Genomic DNA, 22,929 nt, shown 5'->3' with positions numbered 1-22,929 from the left:
GATCTCTTTCTCGTTAAAAAAAACGGCCAATGCTTGACGAAAGAGAAAATTGCATTTTTGCAGCACTGATGACGCTTTTCATTGGTTTGATGGAAAAATAGAAAATTCCACGGTGTTCGGCCAAAAAGGGAAGTTGTCTTAACGAGAGAAATTGCCGTTTCAACCATCTTTCACCACACAGAGAGTCAAGTAGTGATTAAAATGCAATTCTTTGCTACTTGCATAACACCTGAAGATATTTTCAATTTGTCTCATGATAAACAAATTACTTCAGCATATATCTGAAATTTGTGGTGATTTTGGATCTTTCTCTTAACTGTTTCTTTTTTGTTATTGAACATTTTGGAAACATTCTTAACCCACTTTTGCCGGGGGATTGCCTGCATTTTGATGTAAATTCTCTAGAATTATTGTAGAAAATAAATTTTCTAAAAGCCACTCGTAAACAAAACGCGAAATATTCTAAAGATGCATCATGATTATACGGGAGTTGAAAGATATATTGAGGTTCTACATGGTTTAGCAATCAACCAATCCTCTAAGTTTTGCCCGTTTTGCCATAATTCTTTTTATGCCTTTTTCTAAAAGCTTTTTTTTTATTTATCATGGTACTTTTTTACTCCAAAACCTTGTGCTAAGAATTCCCTCGTACTTGGAACATTGAACTAAGTGCTCAAAAAATGAATATAAACGATTTAGTTTAAAATTCGATCAAATATTTTTATACGATAATTTAGTATTATATCTAAAAAAAAATCAAGAATATTTTTATTGGTTCTTTTACTTCTACTGCTCACAAAAGAAAATGAATTAAACTTTCGCACATTGTTCATGAGAAATGTGGATATCTGTGCAGATCAACATTCAATTTCGAAGTTGAAAGAGAGATAAATCAGTTTACTTTTAAATGCACTTCTCCCAGAACTCACCAAGAAAAGTCCAAGAAAACAACTGAGAAACGCATTATAACTGTATTACAATCCATCTTGCACACATCTTGGACTGTTTGTGCAATAGAACTGGAATTGTAATACCTCCTTCCTGGTATTTGAAATTTGCGAATGGGATGGGGATTTGGTCAAGAAACGGGTCACATTGACTTGATTCCTGTTCATCAAACGGGACAGGGAAGAAGGTGAACCGGTGCTTGAGGATTTTTTTTGCATCTTCAGAGCAAAGCAAAAGGTAGGTGACGGTGTTACTAAGGAAACTACGACTAGATAAACTGGTTCTGCCTCCAGGAGGATTTTAGAAAAAGAACACCACAAATGGCACACGCAAGAATTCAGCAAGACATCTCCCCAAGAGAGTGGACTGTTAAGAAAATTGTGTGATTGTGCAGCATGGAATTAATAGCGCTATTTCTCAAGACCTCTAAGACTTTATATGCAGATAAACTGTAAAATGGAGATGCAAATACAAATTGGGTCATACACGGTTTGCCGTTGATTTCAAATTGAACGATTGATGGAGATCTCCAACAGGATAAATTGCAGACAACACTGCTAATCATCTTTAATTGAATTCAACTTGAGAATCACGCAGAGAAGGAACACTAGCAGGAACAAATTCAGAAGAAACTTGTCTTTAAAATAGGTGAGAAATTATAGACAAGAATGAAACTTATTGAAAGCCAATTAAATAAGAGTGGTGATTGGAGCCAGTAAAGTTAATTCTCTAAAGTACACTCTCTACCCTTACCTTGATAGTTAACAACGTGGAAAATAGTGCAATTAATAATCACGATTTTGCACTTCGATAAAATGTTAATTAGTTTTAATTCCTATTTGCATATTTTATAAATCTATTGCAAGGAAAATCTAATGAGGAAGAAATTTGATTTTTAACCATAAAATTCGCGCAAACAATATACTTAAAAAAAAAAAGATATTTTAGAGAACAATACCGCTTCTTAAAACGTAAGCATTACCATAAGTTTAATTATTTAATGTATTTCACAAAATATAGAATTATTTGAGAAAGGTCTTTTACAATGTATTTATAGGACATTTTTCAAAAATTTCTATTCTTAAAAAAAAAACATTTTAAACCGTGTTTCGTTACTGAAATAACAATTGAATGATGCCTTGATTATAAAATTTCTTCTAAACCTTTCATTTTATTCTAAAGGTCAATATATTGACCCAAAAAAAATTCTTGTAATAAAAATCCAATTGGCCTGTATTTTAATAAATCAATTAATGTCGCGTGAAAGGTGGGAGACAATGATTCTTATTTGAGGCCAAAAACTCCCAAGAGTCTCCGAAAAATAACCTTCAAAAGTCATTGATCTTGACCAGAATGTGTCTCCCAAAATGGAATGCAAATGAGACGATATATTCTTGACCTATATTCCAATCCTGTTTGCATTTCTTTCACATCTTCTCGCTCGTGGTGGTCATCGAGGGTCATTTGCGAAGCAAATCTTCGCGAGAGAATATGGGAAATTTGAAGATACAAAAAAAAATGGATGAATCTCAAGTGGGATGAAAACAGTTATTAGCGACGAAAAAGACAACAGGGCTCTCTAGGCGTTAGCTGTTCTTGACATTTTTTTGAGAATAATACCATTATTTCTATATCGACCCAGAATAATGATATTCAAATTTGCTAAAACTGTTCTTCAACTAACACATTAAGAATTTTGCCTGGGTTTGGCACATTCTTTCTTTCTTTTCTACAAAGGTCAGAGTAGCATATTAAAACTCTTGAGTAATCATTCTTTGTTTTTTCAACTTGGGAAATAGGTCAGTGTCCAGAGAAATTGTGTTAGTCGAGCTTAACCAAAAAGTGCTCGAGTTCACTCGTAATTCCCTCAAAATTAGCCACAAAAACCCATACAAGAAAATTAACTGTTGAGTGTTTACAATTAAAAACAAATCTGTAACATAACAGTTGCAAAAATGCTTGAGAAAAAAAAATGTTTTTGGCCATAGTGAAGTCCATCTAAGAAATTGCGGGAGGTGGAAACAGTTAAAAGTTTAATAATAAAATGTACAGAGTGTTTGAAATATCTTCCAAAGGTCACAAACAATCAATAATTTTAATGATCTTTCTAACAGAAGAGGCGTTTTACTGCAACACGTGTTCTTCTCATTGAACAATCGATCGTAAAAGATCGATTGGGCACCATAGCCGTGAAAGAGATATCCTAATTGACCACGTTGAGTCTCTTTCAGCCTCATCTACTCTACTACACTCTTTAATTTTCATTTAACTATTCATTTCCCAAGCTCCAATCTAAATAAAAAAGAAAACATCTAAAATAATAGCCATAAACAGTCCATTACTTTCTGTGTAGCAATTTGATAGCATTTTTAATTTATTTTAATTCAACAAAAGTAGCTGAAAATTTGTGCAAAATGGATAATTTTCCACTCGAAGAAATTCATGAATTACGCATAAGTTCAATGTCAAAATTCGTGTGAATTTAATTTAGTTTATTAAGCACTTGACTATTAAAAGAACATAAATAACACCAAAAAATATAAAACAATAAAAAAAAACAATTAAGAAAATTAACGCACTTGTTATTGATTTTTTAATTATTTAATATTATAATATTTTACCCTTTAAAATTTTACATTCTAAAATTTTTTTTTCTAAAGAGTTTCACTGTACTTTATCCCTCTTTTTCTTATTATTATTATTATTATTTTCCAATCAAATCCAGCAGGATATTATTCATTCATTAGAAAATTAGTCATTAATTTTTCTATAATCTATATCTCCCTTACACTGAGAAAAAATGGGGGTGCGATTAACTTTTTTTCCTCATAATTTCATTACTTTTTAGGTGTAAAAATATATCAACATTTTTTAATGTTAATTTTACACCTTTTTAGGGGTAAAATTAACATAAAAAGGGTAATTTTAACCCCTAATACACCTAAACAGTATAATATTTACACCGATTTCGGATCAATACTGCAGGGTAAAATAAACATTTCCGGGTCAAAATCCCGAAAGCCAAATTCCCGAAAGCCAAAATCCCGAACGCCAAAATCCCGAAAGCCAAAATCCCGAATTTTTAAAAGTGTCATAGCTACTCCCACGATTTCACTCGCGCTTGCTGGAGGCAAAGGGAAATCTTCTGTGTCTTGGGAAATTATTCTAAACATTTTCCTCCATATAATTTCATCCCTTTCAAGATTTTAAAAATTCGGGATTTTGGCTTTCGGGATTTTGGCTTTCGGGATTTTGGCCTTTTCGGGATTTTGGCGTTCGGGATTTTGGCTTTCGGGATTTTGGCTGCCACCGTTCCGGAATGTTATTTTAACTTTTTCGGATTTCTCTCAGTGTACTAAGTCAGTGTTTATGGAGAATAGACGAAGATAGGGCAGTTTCATGCACAGTTAATTTTAAAAAATATATTCCTTTTTAGAATAGTTAATAAATATGCAGAAATAAATGCCACATACACACTGTTACTCGTTTATTGCAATGATAATCGAGTTATTTCAAGAGTTATTGTATGACTGTTTTGCAACTATTAGGAACCTGAAATCCGCACTACAGTTTACAGTTTTTAAATGAGTAAATTATTTCTATGGTCGGTGCTTCGTAAGATTTGAAGATGATTCATATAAGTGAACGTACAAAAGGCATACAACATTACAAATCTTTAAAATTATTTATTTTATTGGTTCAAAATGTTATTAACTATGTGAAATAATCATGTACGACATATTTTGCAAAAGAGTATGATAAAAGTGCGTGGTAAAGTGGTGCTACACAATTTAAGAAAAATTTGCTTGAATTCAAAATCGAAACTAAATTATTAAATACGAACTGCTTGATTTATCCATCGTATTCAGTCTCAATTTGACTTCCAGAGACTTCTGCCTCTTCCAAAGCCTAAAGTGTTTCCTTACTTCCTTAACATAGAAACAATAGTTTACAGAATTAAAAAAAATAATTACGATCAAGTACAATAATATCAAGTACAAGTAATATCGGTTAGAAAAATTTATATAATTTTTTTTTCTTTCTCCTCTTTTAAAGAACTTTTTCAATCGCTATGTTTTCAGCTAGGTAAAACCTAGAAAAACAGAAGGTATACGAAGAAGTGTAGTACCTTCGAATGATTGGAGCTTCGGATAATTCAATTATGCCGCTCAAACTCAAAGCGAGAGCAGTTAAAATAATCCACTTTTTCTTTCAACTTGTGACATGGCTAAAGTCTAAACGGTAAGAGATATCAGATATAGACTTCCGGTCTTCGACGACCCCCCCACATTAGTCAACATTATCTAAGACAGTGTTTTTTCGTTTTACCCATACCCTATTCCTTCCCCTCCAACACCATGTTTTTTTCGTTTATTTCGAAAACGGCTTCTAGGATTTCTTTCATTTTCGAATATGTTTTGTCGAATATTTTTTAGAGTAGGGTCGAAGGAACGTCTGTTCGACAGGGAACCCCTATTGACACTTTTGTCAAAATGTTGAAAATTATTTAATGTATCTAGTAAAATATAAGTAATATAACGTTTTTTCTGTAATATACCTTTTACTATAAACAAAGATGTTCAAATTTAGTATCCCAAATGACCCAAATGGTACAGAGTAAGGTGTCAGTAGGTGCTGACACGAGTTCTTAAAGTGTCAATAGACGTTCCTTTCACCCTAGATATTTCGTTAAATTGTTCGTAAATGTTTGAAAATTCCTATTGGACTCTTAAGAAATTCTCGTAAATTGTATAACCTACACACAAATTCGTAAAAGTTTGTATTTTTTTCATAAACATTGTTCGTATGACGAAGAGTTTTTGTACTTTTATAAGCATTTGTTCGTAAATGTTTATAAACCAACAAACAAAAATTTCGTAAAATCTTGTCATTTGTTCGTAAATTTTTGTCAGTCTAACAAAAATGTACGAACAAATCTTTAACTAAAAATGCTCGTCAAGTACAAACATTGTTTGTGAAGAGACGTACAAACTTACGAACTTGTTATAGTTAGGGTTATAATCATTACGAGCATTTCGTAAGTTTCCAGTGCGAATTCAAACACTTCCGAATATTTCTCCGAAATATTTTTTCTGTGTAAATTATTCAATTATGTGATATTTATTTATTTCAGTTAAAAAAAATCTAAATCTTCTTTTTATCACACGTAAGGATTATGCACAAAGCACAATATTTCTTGTTTTGTAAACATGTTTTTGACTTTTCAATGAGAGTGAGCGAGATCTAGATCTAGTCATCTCGCTCACACTCATGGGAAATTTTAAAAACATGTTTACAAACAAAAATTATTGTGCGCTGGGCATTAAAGTGAAAATCGAACTCAGGACCTCTTGTACTAACAAAGCAAATTAGTGTGCTTTCTTCATTTAGCTACTGAAGTTCTTCAAATAGGTCTGATTTATTAAAAGAAAAGCAGCGTTTTATTAATTATTTCCTATTTTAATAAATTATGAACAAAAAAAAACAGAAAATTCCGTAACAATTTAATTTTTGATCCATAGAAAATTAAAAAAAAGCAAACATGACAAATCTAATTTAAAAAAAAAACAACGGTCCAAAGCACACGCAGAATTCGCTTGATTTCCCGCGTGAAATATCAATGTGGTGGAAAAGCGCAATGTATATAGAGATTTTCATGAACAGGAAAAATTTTTCTCGCTGGGGAGAGAAAGAGCGTGTCCTAAATGCATTCCCAATGAGCGATATGTACACCTTTTCATGTAAAGAAAGTCTGCGAGAGATGTTTTTAAACTGTGCGTGTGAAGATCGAAGCCTGAGAAGATCACTCAATGACAATTGTTTCTGATGAATTTTTCGTTGCAATTTCCCCAAGTCAAGAAGACACCAATTGGGAATTGCTTGGCAATTTCTGTGTAACTTTCACTTAATTAATTGCTGCCATTTCCATATTTTTGTCACCAACGACATTGTGTCTCTTTTGGACACTTCATGAAATTGATATGGACGCACCTTTGAGGAAAAGATCAGTGAAATTTTTGCAATCATCACGTGGGAGGAAATTCTCGTCACGCTTCTTGATTACACATTACACAAGATTGCAATTAAATGGACGTAAATCGTACATCTGCAAATTGTCACCAAGAGGGCCCCCAAAGAGGAGGGACAATGAAAATGAAAATTGCGGATTTTATCACTTTTTTTCACACACTTTTCCCTATGGAGATCATGATGGATCTTCTGGCCATTACCTTCGGTGTTTAGCGATTTCTCTAATTGCTCAAGAAATGTCCAAAGAAATGGGATGAGAAAATGGTCGGAAGTTGAGTGAAATAACAAAAAAAAACACACTTAGGTACATCAATTTTATCTGTCTCCCGGATGAGCTGAACTGATGCCTAAAGAAAAGTGCTAAATTATCGAAATAGACAGGTGTTAAAGCCTTTACACAACCAACCAAAAGAGCTCGTGCGACCACAGAAATATTTGGCGTTATGCAAGATAGCCCAAAAGTGCTGAAAACTATCACGCGATTTATTGAATGATTTCCCATGATTGATTGATCATTTCCGAAGAAAGAAGTCTTACACAATTTGCCGAATAAATTCAAGACCAACGCCACTTCCTCAGAGACAAGAAAAAAAATATACACACGAAGAGGTGTAATAAAATTTAGGCAATGAAAGAAATCTCTTTCACAATGGGTGGCCAAATAAGCTATTTGAGAATTATGAGGAAGTATTTGCAGATCATCCTCAGGGTTTAAGTAAAATTTCTTCGACATTTCTTTTTCTGTTAAGACGCGAAAGTCTACTCTAATTGAGCCTTTTCTTGAACTTCCGAGAGCATTCAACCCACAACAGCTGAGGAAACGACTGATCGTGATTTAATCCAGTAAACTTTTTGTACGTAAGTCATTTGTCTCTTGGCTCTTGTTGAAAAAAAAAGATCAATTTATGTGTAATTGTCTTGTTTTACTATGGCTTAATAGCCCAAGAAAGATGATCAAGAGCAAACCCAAGAGCAGGGAACAGTTTTTCTGGGCAACTTCATGACTTTACCTGATGGAATGCCTTGCCTTTAAGTATGTTTCATCGAAAGCAAAAAGTGACCTCTAATATTTAAAAATAAATTACTCCATCAATGATTCACTTATAGACCATCCCAAAAGGCTTTTCCATTTGAAAATGAATTTGAAAAATTTATAAACCTTTCTTTATCAATGAGTCACTAGGTATTTCTTAGACAATCCATTCTATTAAAAGAATTTTCTATAAAAGAAAGTAGTAAATTCTTAATGAAACCTGTTTTTAAACTTTTCTCAACATTGGATAGTACTCAGAAAATATTTCCGCATTTTAATGACTTTTTCTTGAAGTCAAATAAAAAGCAAAATTATCTGGATTTTTCATTATCTTTTGTCAATATTATAAATGAACATTAAATTGGACTTGAAAAAAGTATTACACTACAACGACATATTCGGGTTAGTTATATTTCAACTTAAATTTTTTATTAATATTTTTGCTATAAAAAATGGTCTTAAAATGCAAGAATATTTCGCTCGAGTATCTCATTATCGTCTTGAGAAACAATTTCTTGTTAACAATCGCTGAAATTCCAGTAAATTCACGAAATTATATCACGTTCGAGTGAGTGATCGGAAACAAGCTAATTAAATTTTAGTATTACTGAAATTGTCAAGTAATTTCTTTTAAATTATATCACACTTCGAAGTTAACACAATGCACAACCCATCAAGCAGCCCACCTTCGAAATTAAAGAAAAAAAAAGAAATTCACCGATTGGAAAATTAAATAATTTTTTGGAAAATATTTATGTGACAAGGCACATCAAATTTCCGCGATAATAACTCACACTTTTGAGGGTTTTCCCACCTTTTCTTAATGATAATTTTCTCTTGCACAATCCCGCCAAAATAGTCCCACACATACTCTTCTTGAGCGAAAGCTCATCCAGAAGAGACGAGTGATCAGTTGAAATAAATAGTAGAAATTTCATCAGAGGAATTTGCATATAAAAAAACACCTAAGAAATTGTGTGTGAAAGAGAGAGGTAAAATTGCTCATATACGCGATGATATTAAAAATGAATTAATATCGATGTGTTATTCGTAACTTTATCACTTGGGCCACACACTCTATTACACAATTTCTGCTTGGAAGAAAGTGAATCTGTGACACTAAAAGTTAACTCACCTTGGGCGATTTCCTAGTACGAAAGGGATGGGGAGCTCCTCCAGGTGGTTGCAAGGGTACAGCAGGTTCAGGAGTCACCGTCTGAACTGGACGAGGTGGTTTGAGGGCCAATTTCTTCAAACTTGCCACTCTCTTGTCACACATCAAAGATACATCGTCAATCCTTTGCAGAACCTGTAACATTTCCCACCAAAAATCAATCAATTTTTTTTCAAGTATTTAAATATCCGAATTTGTAAACTTAATGATAAATTTGTGTTTGATGTTCCAAACACAAAACCCAATTGATAATATACAACATTTTTCTGCAATGCCGTGCATATTTCTCCCTCTCAGCATTTCTTCAGTGAATTCGTGAATTTATTTCTGTGTCACTCTATTTCTGCTAAATAGTCCAAATACTTCGCATTCTCAGAGGTTTATCAACTGAGAAGATATAAACTCAAATGAAAAATATCTATAAAGTTTTTTACAATATTTAGAGAAAAAACATTATAAGGAGTCGTAAAGTCGAGCACTCCGCGAATTTTTCTTCACTATTGTATTTTGGGTATAGTCAAGAAAGCTGCGGAAGCTTCACGTAGCTGAGCTTTCATCCGAGATTTTTTTTTACTCAACAAATATGAACTAGGGGAAACTGGGGCACCACTAAACACTATGTAGCACAGAACACTGAGATTTTTTAAATAGTATTAAACTTCAGAAGAAGAAACCTCTACAGGGATGCTTGTCTACTGCAGAAATGGTCGTCATAGTCCAACACTGATGAGAGAAATCCGAAAAAGTTAGAATAACATTCCGGAAATGTTAATTTTACCCTGCAGTATTGATCCGAAATCAGTGTAAATATTGTGATTTTTAGGTGTATTAGGGGTTAAATTTACCCTATTTCATGTTATTTTTACCCTTAAAAAGGTGTAAATTTAACAATTAAAAATGTTGATATATTTTTACACCTAAAAAGTGTTAAATTTATGAGGGAAAAATTTAATCGCACCCCCGTTTTTTTTTTCTCAGTGAAGTAGTTTTGAAATAAAAGTCACTGTTCGGTGCTACCCCATGTTTTGTGGTGCGCCAGTTTCCCATATATTCAAACCGGTGGCAGCCAAAATCCCGAAAGCCAAAATCCCTGACACTAAAATCCCGAAAAGGCCAAAATCCCGAAAGCCAAAATCCCGAATTTTCTAAATCCTGAAAGGAATGAAATTATATGGAGGAAAATGTTTAGAATAATTTCCCAAGACACAGAAGATTTCCCTTTGCATACAGCAAGCGCGGGTACAATCGTGGGAGTAGCTGTGACACTTTTAAGAATTCGGGATTTTGGCTTTCGGGATTTTGGTCCATTCGAGATTTTGGCTTTCGGGATTTTGGCGTTCGGGATTTTGGCTTTCGGGATTTTGGCGTTCGGGATTTTGACCGGGACCCATTCAAACTAAGTCCGCTTAGAAATAAAATCATGACTTAAGATACCTTAACATTAAACCTACCAAGACCCGTTCAAATTGACCGGTTTAAAAATAACACTTATTTAAACGGTACAATGTCACTATCAAACTTTATGAATTTTTGAAAATATGCATGTAATATTATATATTTTTCAGTGTTTTAAATTTATTTTTTTTTGCTTTTTTCCAAGACAAATTTGTTGAGTATCTTATCCTTCCGCGGTTTTTCATTTGACCGAAAAACTACCAAAAACGATCGGTAGGCTTAGTGTTAATCTCCGCTATACTGATGTTTAAAATTGGTCCAGACAGCATCTAAAACTGTCCCAAAATTGAGCAGAGGTAATAGAATAATTTTTAGATCTAAAGAATAATTCAATCACCCATTTAAATGATTATGGCAAAAAATAAATAAACAGTAAAATATAATATAGGGGTGGTGGGGCTATTTTGAAGACATGGAGTTATGTTCATATAAATTTTTTCGCATATTTCTAATCTAAAGGAAGTTGGGCCTTACAAATATTTTATTTAGTTTAACAATAGTTTTGCTGAGCTAAATTACATTATGGTAAATTCCAGTTTCCTCTAGAAATATCCGATAATTGAGGTTATATCATGAAAATTATTATTTCGACTGTGGCGTCTCTAGCGTTGATCTTACGAAATCCAAATGTTCTAGAAAGTTATAGTGCTTTGCGAGGTCTTTAATTTTCGCACTCACTCGTTAAAATCGGTCAAATAAAACCGGAGATATGAGGTTTTGAATTTTGTGAACTTTCACCCCTCATGCTCATATCTCCGGTTCTATTTTAACCACAGCGAATCCACGCCACTTTTTGTAAACTACATGGGCTAGACCACAACACTCTAAAATTTCATTAACTTGCAAAATGGCATTTTTGAGAAAAATGAGTTTGAATTTTGATGAATTTTGACGCTATCGCAGCGCCTCCTGTGGCGACTTTTTGAACTTCCATCTAAAAGTGCTCAACGAGACAATACCAAAAACTCACAATTTAGATCAAAATGGTTATTAGAAACGAAGATAGAGGCCGGTTAATTTTCGAACTTTGACCCCTCATAGCTCGGGTCAGGGGTTATGGATCGACTTAAGTATTTTTTTTGGCTACAACATACTAAAATTTCAGACCAATGCACAAAGGATATTTTGAGTTATTTAACTTAGAAAATTTTTCTTTTTAATAATAGCGCCGCTAACTGTGGTTGTATGAGCTCTTGATGTTAGAAGGGGAAGTGGTTCGGATCAGGGTAGTCAGGGGACCTTAAGTTTGGTATTGATCGAAAGCTCTAAGGCCCAGCTATACCATACAAAAATGTGAGCCCGATCGATGCCATAGGGTGGGAGCTAAGAGGATAAGAGGTCAATGCACCAATTTGCAATTTTCACCCAATATAGAACCTTTGCCGAAAACCGCAAGTCGATATCTGTCTTAGTTTGGGAGCTATTAAGCTCCAAAGACCGGACGGACTTACGAACGGACGGACGGACGGGAACGGTCTTTGACCACCCATATATTCGTGATCAGGAAGTGTCAAAACACGTTTTGACAAAGTTTGAGCGTGATCGGAGGACATGAAATTTTGTTAGGATTATAGTAGGGGAAAGTGCTTTCCCTTTGAGCGTTAATGCCTTCGAATAATGTGAATTTTCTTTTAGTTTTCCTAAAAGACTTACACATTTCTATTAAATATTAGTTGGCTTATCATCAATTGTTGATAATTCCGTGATAATTTAGTGTAAATCTCTTACGAAAAACAAAATAAATTCACATTATTCGAAGGCATGAACGTTCGAAGAGAGAGCACTTTCCCCTGGGTGAGATTGTTAAGAATTTCACCTAATAGACGGTAAACCAGTTGTGGCTCGTTACATTCGAGAATTTGACCTCTGTTTGGCATTCCTTACCATTCGGTCGCTAAGTCTGCTACAATCAGACTAAAAATCGGATCAACACCTGAATGTTATTTTCGAGCTTCGGAATTTCAAAATTTTACCGAAATGTGATCCCCCTTGGGGTACTATAGTCGAAAAACAACTCATAATTTTGATGGACTATATCGACGGTAAGATTTCACACTATCTTATTGTCAGAAGATTCATTCTTAGTTAGGAAATTTGAAGGTTGAAAATGCTCTAGAAAAGGTATGTTTTAATCGAATGGTGTCATAACCAGACTCTTTGAAGGGAATTGAATTTTCTGACAAATTTGCATCATTTCAAACTCAAACTGGTTAAAAACCGATAATAAACGGTTATGAAGCTATAACCAGTTTTTATCCGAAATTCTATTTTGCGGGAAAAATACTATGCAATCCTAGAATTTGTGAACAGAATGTTTTTTTTTTTAATTTGGTAAACTACGTTTCTCACACATTTCTTCCAAAAACATTGAACGCTTTGCAAACATTGCATGAGTACCAAATTTAAACCAGTTTATCAATCACTCTAGTCGCCTCAGAATAGAGCTGTATCGATTTCGATCAGATTGATCATATTTTGAAATATATTCTAAAAGACCACATTTACCTATAATGGGATTTGAAAGCAAGAATTTGCACAAATTACAAATTGAAAATGTTTGTAATAATTACAAAATTTGAACTAAATCGAACGAACATGAGTTTATTTTTAATGCCTTCATATTGCAAACTCGCTTATTATAAGTTGAGTGGCTTTATCTATTTTTTATTTTTCCATTTCCAAAAAATAAATAGATTGCCTTCCATATCTAAATGAAAGAAAAAACCATTAAATTCACTGACTCAAACTAGAATGTTTGAAAAGTCACTTGCGACACATTTTAAGTCATAAGAGAAGTTTCGATATTTCTTTACTATGTCATTTACTTTAAATCACACACCACGCCTTTAGATCCAGTTATTGGATGATATAAATCACTTAAGTTACGCATAAATTATTAATTTATCAATATTCTGAAATCAGTAAAAGGAATATTCAAATAATAGTCCGTACGCAAATCAACGCAAAGCGAAAGACTTCCTGAATTCAACAATTTCAGAAAATCACAACAAAAGTGCCTCAAAGTCAATAAAATTGCCATAAAGAGCCAGGAAGATGAAGGTAAAAGTGTAAATTGTTGAAATATATGATATCTGACAAATATTTGAAGATAGAAACTGCCCATAAATCAAGATGGGAAGCACGCAAAGCTTTCCGATGAATGTTTATATTTTCTTCTGCAAGAGAAAAAAAAGTTTGACTAGGAGTCTCGAAATGAACTTGGAATAGATGGAGAAGATGAGTATTAGAAAGATCGGAAATATTTCAGTGTTATATCTTCGAGGCTCAAAAAGACACGAAAGACGATGGCTTACGCTTTGGTACATCTTCAGCAGTGAAAGTCGTTTCTTTTCGAGAGATCATTAAATCACAAACACGATTCCTTCTGTATCTCTTTCATCTTGTGAAGAAGCTGAGGCGTATGCAGAAAATTTTGTATTATTTTTCACCATAAGTTTCTTACTGAGGAATTGTCCATTGAGGGAGTGAAAATAAACAAGGTTCATTGTCATTCAATTAGTAGCTTCTTTTGATCACTCACAATCATTTAAAAACCAAGTGGAAACTTTTATTCACAACCATCTGCAACTGAATTTTCACTATTTTATATAAATCTCCTGATGTACCAGAAGTACCATATGTAATTGCTTTTAACCACAATTTTCTCTGTCCACTGACTATCTAATGAAATGTTCACAAAGTGGACACAAACTTTTTTCAGTCACTCTTCCACCCTCTCGACTGCTCTTTTGGGAGAAAAAAAATATGTAGCGCATGACGCTGATTACGTTTGCAATTATCTCACTGAGAGACTCATACATAAAAATATCCAAGAATTCAGGCAAAATATCTCACAAACCGAAAAAGCACGAAAGACATCGTGTTTGTATATTAAATTGCAAATATTAATAATAGAGATACACTCTGACAATGAGACTCTTGCTCAAGAAAAACCACAGGAGATTTGAGTTTATTTTCAATTTTGTCACCTTCAATTGCTTTCATTTGGGGAGCGTTTGCGATTATTTTGCAACAGTGAATCGGCAAAGTTTATGACTCATTTGGGCAACTATTCCAGTAGCATAATTCATAGCAAAAGACAAAAACGTGTATGGTTCATAATAAACTTTGTTACTTCACAAAATTGTTCATTTAGTTTTAGTTTTCTAGTAAAGATTAGTAAAATTTGGAAATTCATAGCTAAAACACTGTCTTTGTTGATGCACTTTTTACAACACAGTTATTGCACTTCATTTATCACACCCCAACAATATATTGCAATATGACCTCACTCAAGGCAGTTGTTACAAAAGCGTCCGAGAAATAAAACATTTCACAAATACACCAGTCACTCTTTATTCTCGATTTTTTTTAAAAAATACTTTTACGTTTTCTGTTTCAAATACGTTTTCAATGATTTTATAGAGTGTATTTTGTAGTATTGAAATGCATTTGTCTAATATTGAGATCAGTATTACATCATGAGAAGAGATGTATTAAAAAGTATTTTCTTAAACAATTAAATATTTTAATTACTAAGATCCTTCTATTTTTGATAAATGTGAAGAAAATACAAAAGTTTTTGCTCATTACTTATTTAAAAAGCAAATCATTTGTAAGTAAGGTTTTTCATTTAGTTCCTTATTATCATTGTTTAGCGCTTCTTTTCTTGCTTCAGTAGTTTCTTAAAGTATTTACTCATATTTACTTATTTATTTTAAAATAAACTAGGGGAATTACGTAAATGGTGTGATAAGCTTTAAAATCCGCCAAGGTCGACAACTTGAGGTAGGTATTAGAAGACACTAAAAGGACCATACTCTGTATACAATCTAGCTCTGAATTCTTGGATACATTATTCAGAGAAACAGTCGAGTCACTCTTACATTAAGAACTGTAGTGTTCCACCTTCTGTGAATAATAAATAATTTCGAGTACACAGAAAAAAAATATATATTTTAAAATTGTTCGTAAATATTTCTGAATTTGTACTGGGCATTTACGAAATGTTCGTAAATCGTGTAACGTACAAACAAGTTCGTAAAAGTTTGTACACTTTTCACAAACATTGGCCTCAACTCTGAGACCAAGATCTTCCTCTTCTTTTTTTACGTTTTGGCTGTGTTTTTGAATGAATTCGTTGGAGACGCCGTCGTATTTAACCTTAAATTTTATTTCCCTCACTGATTTTCTCTCTGAATATAATGTTCTTGTAAAATTTCTATTCAAATTTAATCATTCTACTTTAATTTAACTTTAATTTCGACATTCAATTTATATAATGTAGAACCAATTTTTATCAATATCATAATTTTCTCTGTGCTCTGAATTCAATATGGACTTATATCGTCGCGCTCTTTTTTCAGACTCTGAGACCAAGATCAAGATCAAAATATCAAGCTGTCAAAAAATTTTAAAACCAAGATTTGATATTCGGGATTTTAACTTATTCCGGATTTTGGCAACTCAAGATTTCGTCATATTCCTGATTTTGGGTTTCGTGATTTTGGTTATTCAGGATATCGACCCACTCGGTATTTAGGCTTTCGGAATTTTGATTTTGCGAAAATTTGCTCAGGATTTTGGCTTCGAGATTTTGGCTTTTCGGGATTTTTTACTTTGGGATTTCGACCTATTCGACACGTAAATAAATTGAAATAAAAGAACCTTGAAATATTAGTTCCAGAATTAGAATTCTTGAAATTCACACGGTTTTTGTTTAGAATTTCAAGATTTCAAAACATTTGACAGATTTGACATCTTGATCTTTATTTTTTTGAGTTCAGAATACCAAAGTCATAAAATTTTTTTTTAATCTTGATCTTGGTCTTAGAATTAAAGCCATTGTTCGTAAGGTTCGTAACATTATCACTTACGAGCATTTTTTGAACTTTTACAAACATTTGTTTTTAAATGCTCGTAATCATACAAAAAATGTTCGTAAAATTTTGTCATTTGTTCTTAAATTTTTATTGTCAACAAAATGTCTTTTTCAAAATATTTTTTTACTGTGTAACTCAAAAGTTTATAGAGCTATTCTTGTATAAGAAAACACGCACAAGATATCGGAAAGACTCCCTCAAACTGCTCTAAATAATATCAATGAAAACCGAGTAAAGGTAAAAAAAAAAACGTGAAAATAAGTAAATATTGGTGTCCCATCTTATCGCGTCGAGGTGCTTATTTTTTCAGCAAATATTTGGCATTTAAAATGCGTAACATCTTCTTCTTTCCTCCATTATCAAGATCACGAGCGATCTTAAAGAGATCTTGCCACAAAGAAAATAAAAAACTTTCAAATTGTCTCACCTGGGTAACAAGAGCTTTGGTTTCTGGTGTCGTACTCTCCTGGAAGACATTCTTAAACTCCCTGGGACTTGAAAGTTTAAATTCTGCCGCTGATGCCAGGAATTGGACAATCTCTTGAAGACTCTGTTCCGCAATCTCTGCAGACACTGAGCATTTTTCAATACGCTGCGAAGCCAGTAGTTCAACACCTTTGGCACACCATTTATTCGCCTGAAAGTAGATATTTTTTGGTAAATTGTGGTTCTCAAACTTTTATGCTGTTTTTCTTTTTTTTGGGGGAAACTTTACTTTCTCAACTCTCTCCATGAGATCGCGATTTTTGGCGAGAATCTCGAGTCTGCGTGAGAGACGCTCAGTCAGGATTTCGCATACACGTGACAATTCGTCACATTTTGGTTGGACAACTTCTCGTGGACATGCACCTCGAGCACTAATTAATTGTTGCCCAGTTGAGATTACCTCCTCAGCACGATCAATATCACTTTGGCACAATTTCTGGAACGTCTTGGTCTCTTTAACAAGAGTATCAGCTCTCTGGACAGTTTCTCCAATTTCTGTCATCTCTGAAACTGTCTTTAGGTGGCTATCGAAGTTAATCTGGGAAGATCAAATGATTTTTTTTTAGCTCCAAGTATTCCAGCAGGAAATTATTTCCAAATTCTCATACTTGTAACTCCCTAAAGTCCTGCTCAAATCTCCTCAGCTCCAAGCAATGTTTGAGACGTGTAAGATGGGCATTCCAGAACTCATCAAATCGCCTCTCCGTCTCCTCCAGCTGCACCAGGAGTCTGCGGTAATCGCGACTGTCATCAAGACGGTGTATATTTAGATAAAAACTCCCTGCACTGGGATGTATACCCGATCGATACACACAGAGTCAGACACATCGCAATGAGGTCAATGAGGCGCATTTTTTTTGGCATGAAATGAAATTGATCTTCCGCTCTCTTTATCATTGTCAAATGAACAACTCTTAATATAATTTGAATAAATATATCAAAAGCTTATTACGGTGTTTTGTGAGGATGTATCTCAGTGTATTTTTTTTAATTTGTCATCAAAAGTTTCATGGTGGATTTGTGTGTCTTTTCTTGGCAGCCAACATGCAATGAATATGATCAGTGTTCTGTTATGTAACTCACAGAATGAATCTAAAACACCAAATGAACAATTAAGGAATGAATGATAAGGGATAAAAAAAATACCCTTATCCAAAACTATATATTATTTCTTAGTGAAAACAACCAGTGCAGAGTTAGTAACGAGAAGGAAATAATCAATAAATGAACAAGCTAAAACTACAAATTAATTTTAAGACTTAACTTACCGTTCAATGGAGCTAATAATACCAGTTCTTTCAGAAAATTCCTTTCCACCTTCATCCCTAGTCTTAAGATCTTCAAGTAGACCCTCTCCATGTTTTGCAGCTGCCAGAATATCATCCTTCAACTTTTCATACTCAGCTCCTTGTTCATCCAGAAGCTTTTGCGTGGCTTCAACAGAATTAGGAAACTCTGTGTCATGAATGGATCGGATGAAAGAATCCAAATTGCATGAAACTTGGTGGGTGAGACTTGAAAATTTCTCTAAACACTGTAAGAATTAAAAAATTGTCAGAAAAATTTGAACAATCAAAAAAAAAAGTTCAGAAGCTTCCTACAATTCTCTGTTGAATCCATTCGTGGTGGGAATATGTGAGCTCTCCTCCAAGATCACTGGTCAATTGTGTCTTAGAAATGTGATCATGGAGCTCCTCAAGACTTGAACACACTATTAGGCGGAATCTGAACTCATCCTTGAAGAACTTTGAGCTCACCTGAAGAAAAACATCGATATTTTCAAAAAAAGAAACCTTAAATTCCCAATATAAAGGGTGGCTAAAAAAATGCAACAACTTTCAGAGCGCATAATTGTCAAACCGCTGGTGACAGCGGTTTCATATTTTGCATAGTGGTAGTTCATTTTATTGGCTGAAAGCCTACAAAAGCATTTTCGATAATATTTTGTAAAACTTTTTCAGTCTTTTGACCCATATAAAATTCAAACGGTAAGAGATATCAACTTCCGGTCTTCGATGACCCCTCCTCAAATGACGCTATCTCGAACCCAACCTCTGTAGTTTTTCATCCTCACCCTTCATGCGTTCCTTATCCCCCAAAAATAGGTAAAAAATGAGGTTTTTCGAACTTTGCAAAAAATTTAAACCGTAATGTAACTCAAACGTGACAATTTAATATCGCTATATTTTGCAGGAAATACGGAAGCAGCTATCGTTAGGGCTCTTCAAAACCCTGAATGTAATTCAACTTTCCATTTTTCGAGACATAACTTGGTACTACAGAGATACTAGTAGAATTTTGAAATGCTTTGGTGGAGATCTAAAAATTGCTTCATCGCTAGTCATCGTCCTTAAAGTGAAGAAGCAAATTGAACAAAATCTGCGTCACATCTGCAAACAAACGATCTCTGAGACGCATAAATCGCAAATAACCGTGAAATAAATATTGTTAAAGGACCTCTGTATGAAGCTTTAAAAATCCTGAAAAGGAAGAGGCATTGTCGAGCCTCAAAAAAAAGTTACGCTCGTTCGACGAAAGAGTAAATTCGCTTGCACGTTCATAGTCAGTTCCAGAATGTCACTTTTTCTGATAAGAAAAATTTTCAATTGAGCAATTGATGTGCAAACAAAATGGTTGTGTCTATCTGAGGAAAAGATCATACAATAATTTAGACGTTCGAATGACCACCGGAAGTCAAGGACCACTTTATTTGAAGGTTTGGACTTTCTTGAAGACAAATTATCGCTTTCCACTGGGGTTTTTAGGCTATACCGTCAAAAAAAAGGGGAGATATTTGGATAAAAATGTGTACACCACTTTCAAGCACTTCCACGATTTGTATGGAAGAGGCCTTCGCACTTCCAAAACTTCGCAATACTCTAGAAAGTGTGGCAATACTTCCAGCACTTCTTGCAGTTCATGCACTTCTCATACTTAAAAATCAATAATTTATTTAATCTGATAAACAATGTAATTAGGAAATTCTTTAAAAAATCTCAAGAAATTAATTTTTACACATATTTTTAAAAATTGTCTTATATTTGATTTTCTAGCGCCAGATAAAGGGATATCAACATATTTTGAATTTTCCTAAGAGACTAGTGAAGCTACTTTTAGAAAATCGAGTCTCTAAAAAAAACGTAATTTCGTTTGTAATTATTGAAACTGTGCTGAAAAGTCTGCAAGAATCTAAAAGTACGAGTGCAACAACTAATTCAGCATTTCATACGTATCTTCACTTTTTATTAAGCTTGAATCTCACTCTGGTTTCAAAATTCTTTAAAATTAAAAGAAACGGTTTTTGATGATTTACTAATCAATTTTTGCAACAAGCTTGGCTATTTTTTCTGGATCTTTTTCGCTATTGTTATATTAGATCAATTTCTCATCACCTGTCGACAATTGATCCAGACAAGGTTCTTCATCGCAACATTACGAAAGTGTACCACGGATCGGAATTTTAAGAGACATGCTCCATATTTAGCTGAAAATTTAAGATCCAAAATACTATTTGGTATGTCAATTGAAACATTAGTGATCTATTTAACTATTTCTGTGTATTTACACTTTTTATTTACGGAAATGACTAATATATCGGTTTAAATTTAAACGCAAGGATGCAGTGTCTTCCACGGATCGGAAGTGGGTGAGTCACGGATCGACAGACGTTTTTGATGAGGATTCTTCTGTTTTCTTGGCATCCAAATCACTCTATAAGGCTTCAGTGAAGCTTTTCCGTCACCCTTACACGAAAAAACTTCTAAAATTGTCTAACTTAATGAAATTTTCACTTGTAAATAGTTCTTTCACAACAAAAATATCCAATAGTGGCCGTGAATATGACATGAGGGCGCTGAGCGCAATTTTCCACGACCACAAATGTGCCGATCCGAGGAACAAGTGAAACAGAACGTACTTATTCGCAAAAAATAATTTATTTTCCATTTTTATTGTCGACATAAATAAAAAGGTGCACTGATAGTGTTATTAGAATCACTAAGTATTAATTTTTTTTTAATTATTACAGTTTTGTAAATCATTTTAATCAAACATAATTTCTCATATTCTCACAAATATGAAATTCCTGTAATAATTAAGGAAAATTATTATTTAACTGAGTATTTCCTCGGAAAAATTACAACACAATTAAGCTATAATAAATTTGAGTGTATTTGCTTAATTTATTATCATAATCAAACTTAAAAATTTCAACAAACCTTTTCAGTTTGACACCCGAATTAAAAATCTTAACTAAAAGTAACGTAGTCTGAAAAATACATAATTAGCCAAAAAATCTTTATATTTGAGTACTCCCACTTCCAAAGACTTCCAAGCACTTCATTTTCACCTGTACACCGCTTCCGACCCTAATATCTCAACCTTGGTCAAAACGAATGCTAATGTGTTTGTTGAAATTGTCCTGGAAGGAGTGTTGGAGTCGTGGACAAACAAAAATTTTTGTAAGAAGTAATGGAAGTTCGATCAAGACTCGACAACGTCACAGAAGTCACACTTCGAATAAGATTTGGCTAAAAAGAGGTTTCGTACTTCATTTTGGGAGCACAATGAGCACCCAATATTCTTGGATGCAAAATCGTTAGACTTCTCCAAAAGAGGCATTTTGTTGATCAAGGTTAAGACTAAAATGTAGTATAGTATCGATGAGCTGAAGGCAGCCCTTCCTCGTGAATAGCAGGACATTCAGAAGTCTGACATTCGTGCAAACTGCGATGGCGTTTCCGACAGACTTAACACCGTAGTTAAGTCAAAATGAGATCATATTGAACAAAACCAAGGGGAAAATATTAGGGTCGGAAGTGGTGTACAGCTGAAAATGAAGTGCTTGGAAGTCCTTGGAAGTAGAAGTGTCCGAAAATAAAGTATTCTCGTTTAATTCAGAATTTTACAGACTATACGCTACTTTTAGCTCAGATTTTAAATTCGAGTGGCAAAAATACGTAAAGAAACGAAAATGTGCTTTTGTAGTATTTAATGTTAGTCGAATTTTGGACAAGTCTAAATGATGGACTTCCGCACAAAAAAAGCATTTTGGGTGTTTATTTACATCAAGTTTAAATGATTGAAAATTGCCTTGGAAAATTTCGATATAGGGATTTATTCTTGAAAAGATCAACTTTATCTTAAACGGTCTCTAACATTAACGGCATTACTGTGGGTATTCGAGTAGAAGAAAATTTATAAATAACAATTGAAAACATTATTAAGATTTTGTAAAACAATAATTCGATCGCATTTCGCTATTTAGGAAAGCTTTCATGTATTTAGAGAAACTTGATACATGGGTGCCATATCTTTTCCCTGAAAGGAATAAGAGGAACTGTAGGAACTGTATTACGGGTTATTACGGAACTTTTTGGTGGTAACTTTAATCAAAGACTTCTCTATCCAATTCCGGAGTAAAGGATTTGCCGGACCCTGTGCTATGGTTGAACGGGTATGAAGTCTTAAGGATTAACGGGAGTGAAGTAAGAGCATGGTGGCGCATGATGCTCTGAAAATAACCCTCCACTTTCACTGATCTGACCGCTATTCTGTCGGATGAACTATTTTTCAGAGTAACTTAAGTAACTTTTTCAAATGCGACAAGAAACTTTTAGTCGATAAAAAGTGATCAACTTTTAGAAAAGAATTATTTTTGATACGATTTTAAGTAAAATATTTTTTTTTTTGAAATACATAAATAATATTTATGGATTACAGGCAAGTCATTTGCAAAAAGAAAAATTTTAAAAAGCATTTTTTATCATTTTTCCACCTGATATCTCGAATATAACTTTGTCTAGAAATTTTTGGCCGATACTGTACTTCTGAACTCTGAAGTGCTAAATTAGTTGTTGCACTCGTACTTCTTGTCTCTTACAGACTTTCCAAAACAGTTTCAATAAATTAGAAACGACAAT

At 33.6% G+C, this 22,929-nt stretch overlaps 1 protein-coding gene across 16 annotated transcripts in view; it reads right to left on the bottom strand.

Annotated features, from left to right (window-relative positions):
- The window catches only part of LOC129801634 (guanine nucleotide exchange factor DBS), a 102,523-nt gene that overhangs the window by 56,469 nt on the left and 23,125 nt on the right, over window positions 1-22,929 (bottom strand). For 6 of the 16 annotated variants that reach the window (XM_055846853.1, XM_055846858.1, XM_055846861.1 and 3 more), the window contains exons 4-9: window positions 18,610-18,765; window positions 18,277-18,542; window positions 17,617-17,737; window positions 17,238-17,546; window positions 16,950-17,159; window positions 9,147-9,320 (exon numbers count right to left, since the gene is read on the bottom strand). In XM_055846853.1, coding sequence (XP_055702828.1) covers window positions 9,147-9,320; window positions 16,950-17,159; window positions 17,238-17,546; window positions 17,617-17,737; window positions 18,277-18,542; window positions 18,610-18,765 — 1,236 coding nt within the window. Of the gene's footprint in view, window positions 1-9,146; window positions 9,321-16,949; window positions 17,160-17,237; window positions 17,547-17,616; window positions 17,795-18,276; window positions 18,543-18,609; window positions 18,766-22,929 lie in introns of all 16 variants that reach the window. The other 10 variants (XM_055846851.1, XM_055846854.1, XM_055846855.1 and 7 more) reach the window with 2 other exon arrangements.

The sequence above is a fragment of the Phlebotomus papatasi genome, chromosome 2, assembly GCF_024763615.1.
Source record: "Phlebotomus papatasi isolate M1 chromosome 2, Ppap_2.1, whole genome shotgun sequence".
NCBI classification, from domain to species: domain Eukaryota; kingdom Metazoa; phylum Arthropoda; class Insecta; order Diptera; family Psychodidae; genus Phlebotomus; species Phlebotomus papatasi.
This window is presented reverse-complemented; position numbering and strand designations above follow the sequence as displayed.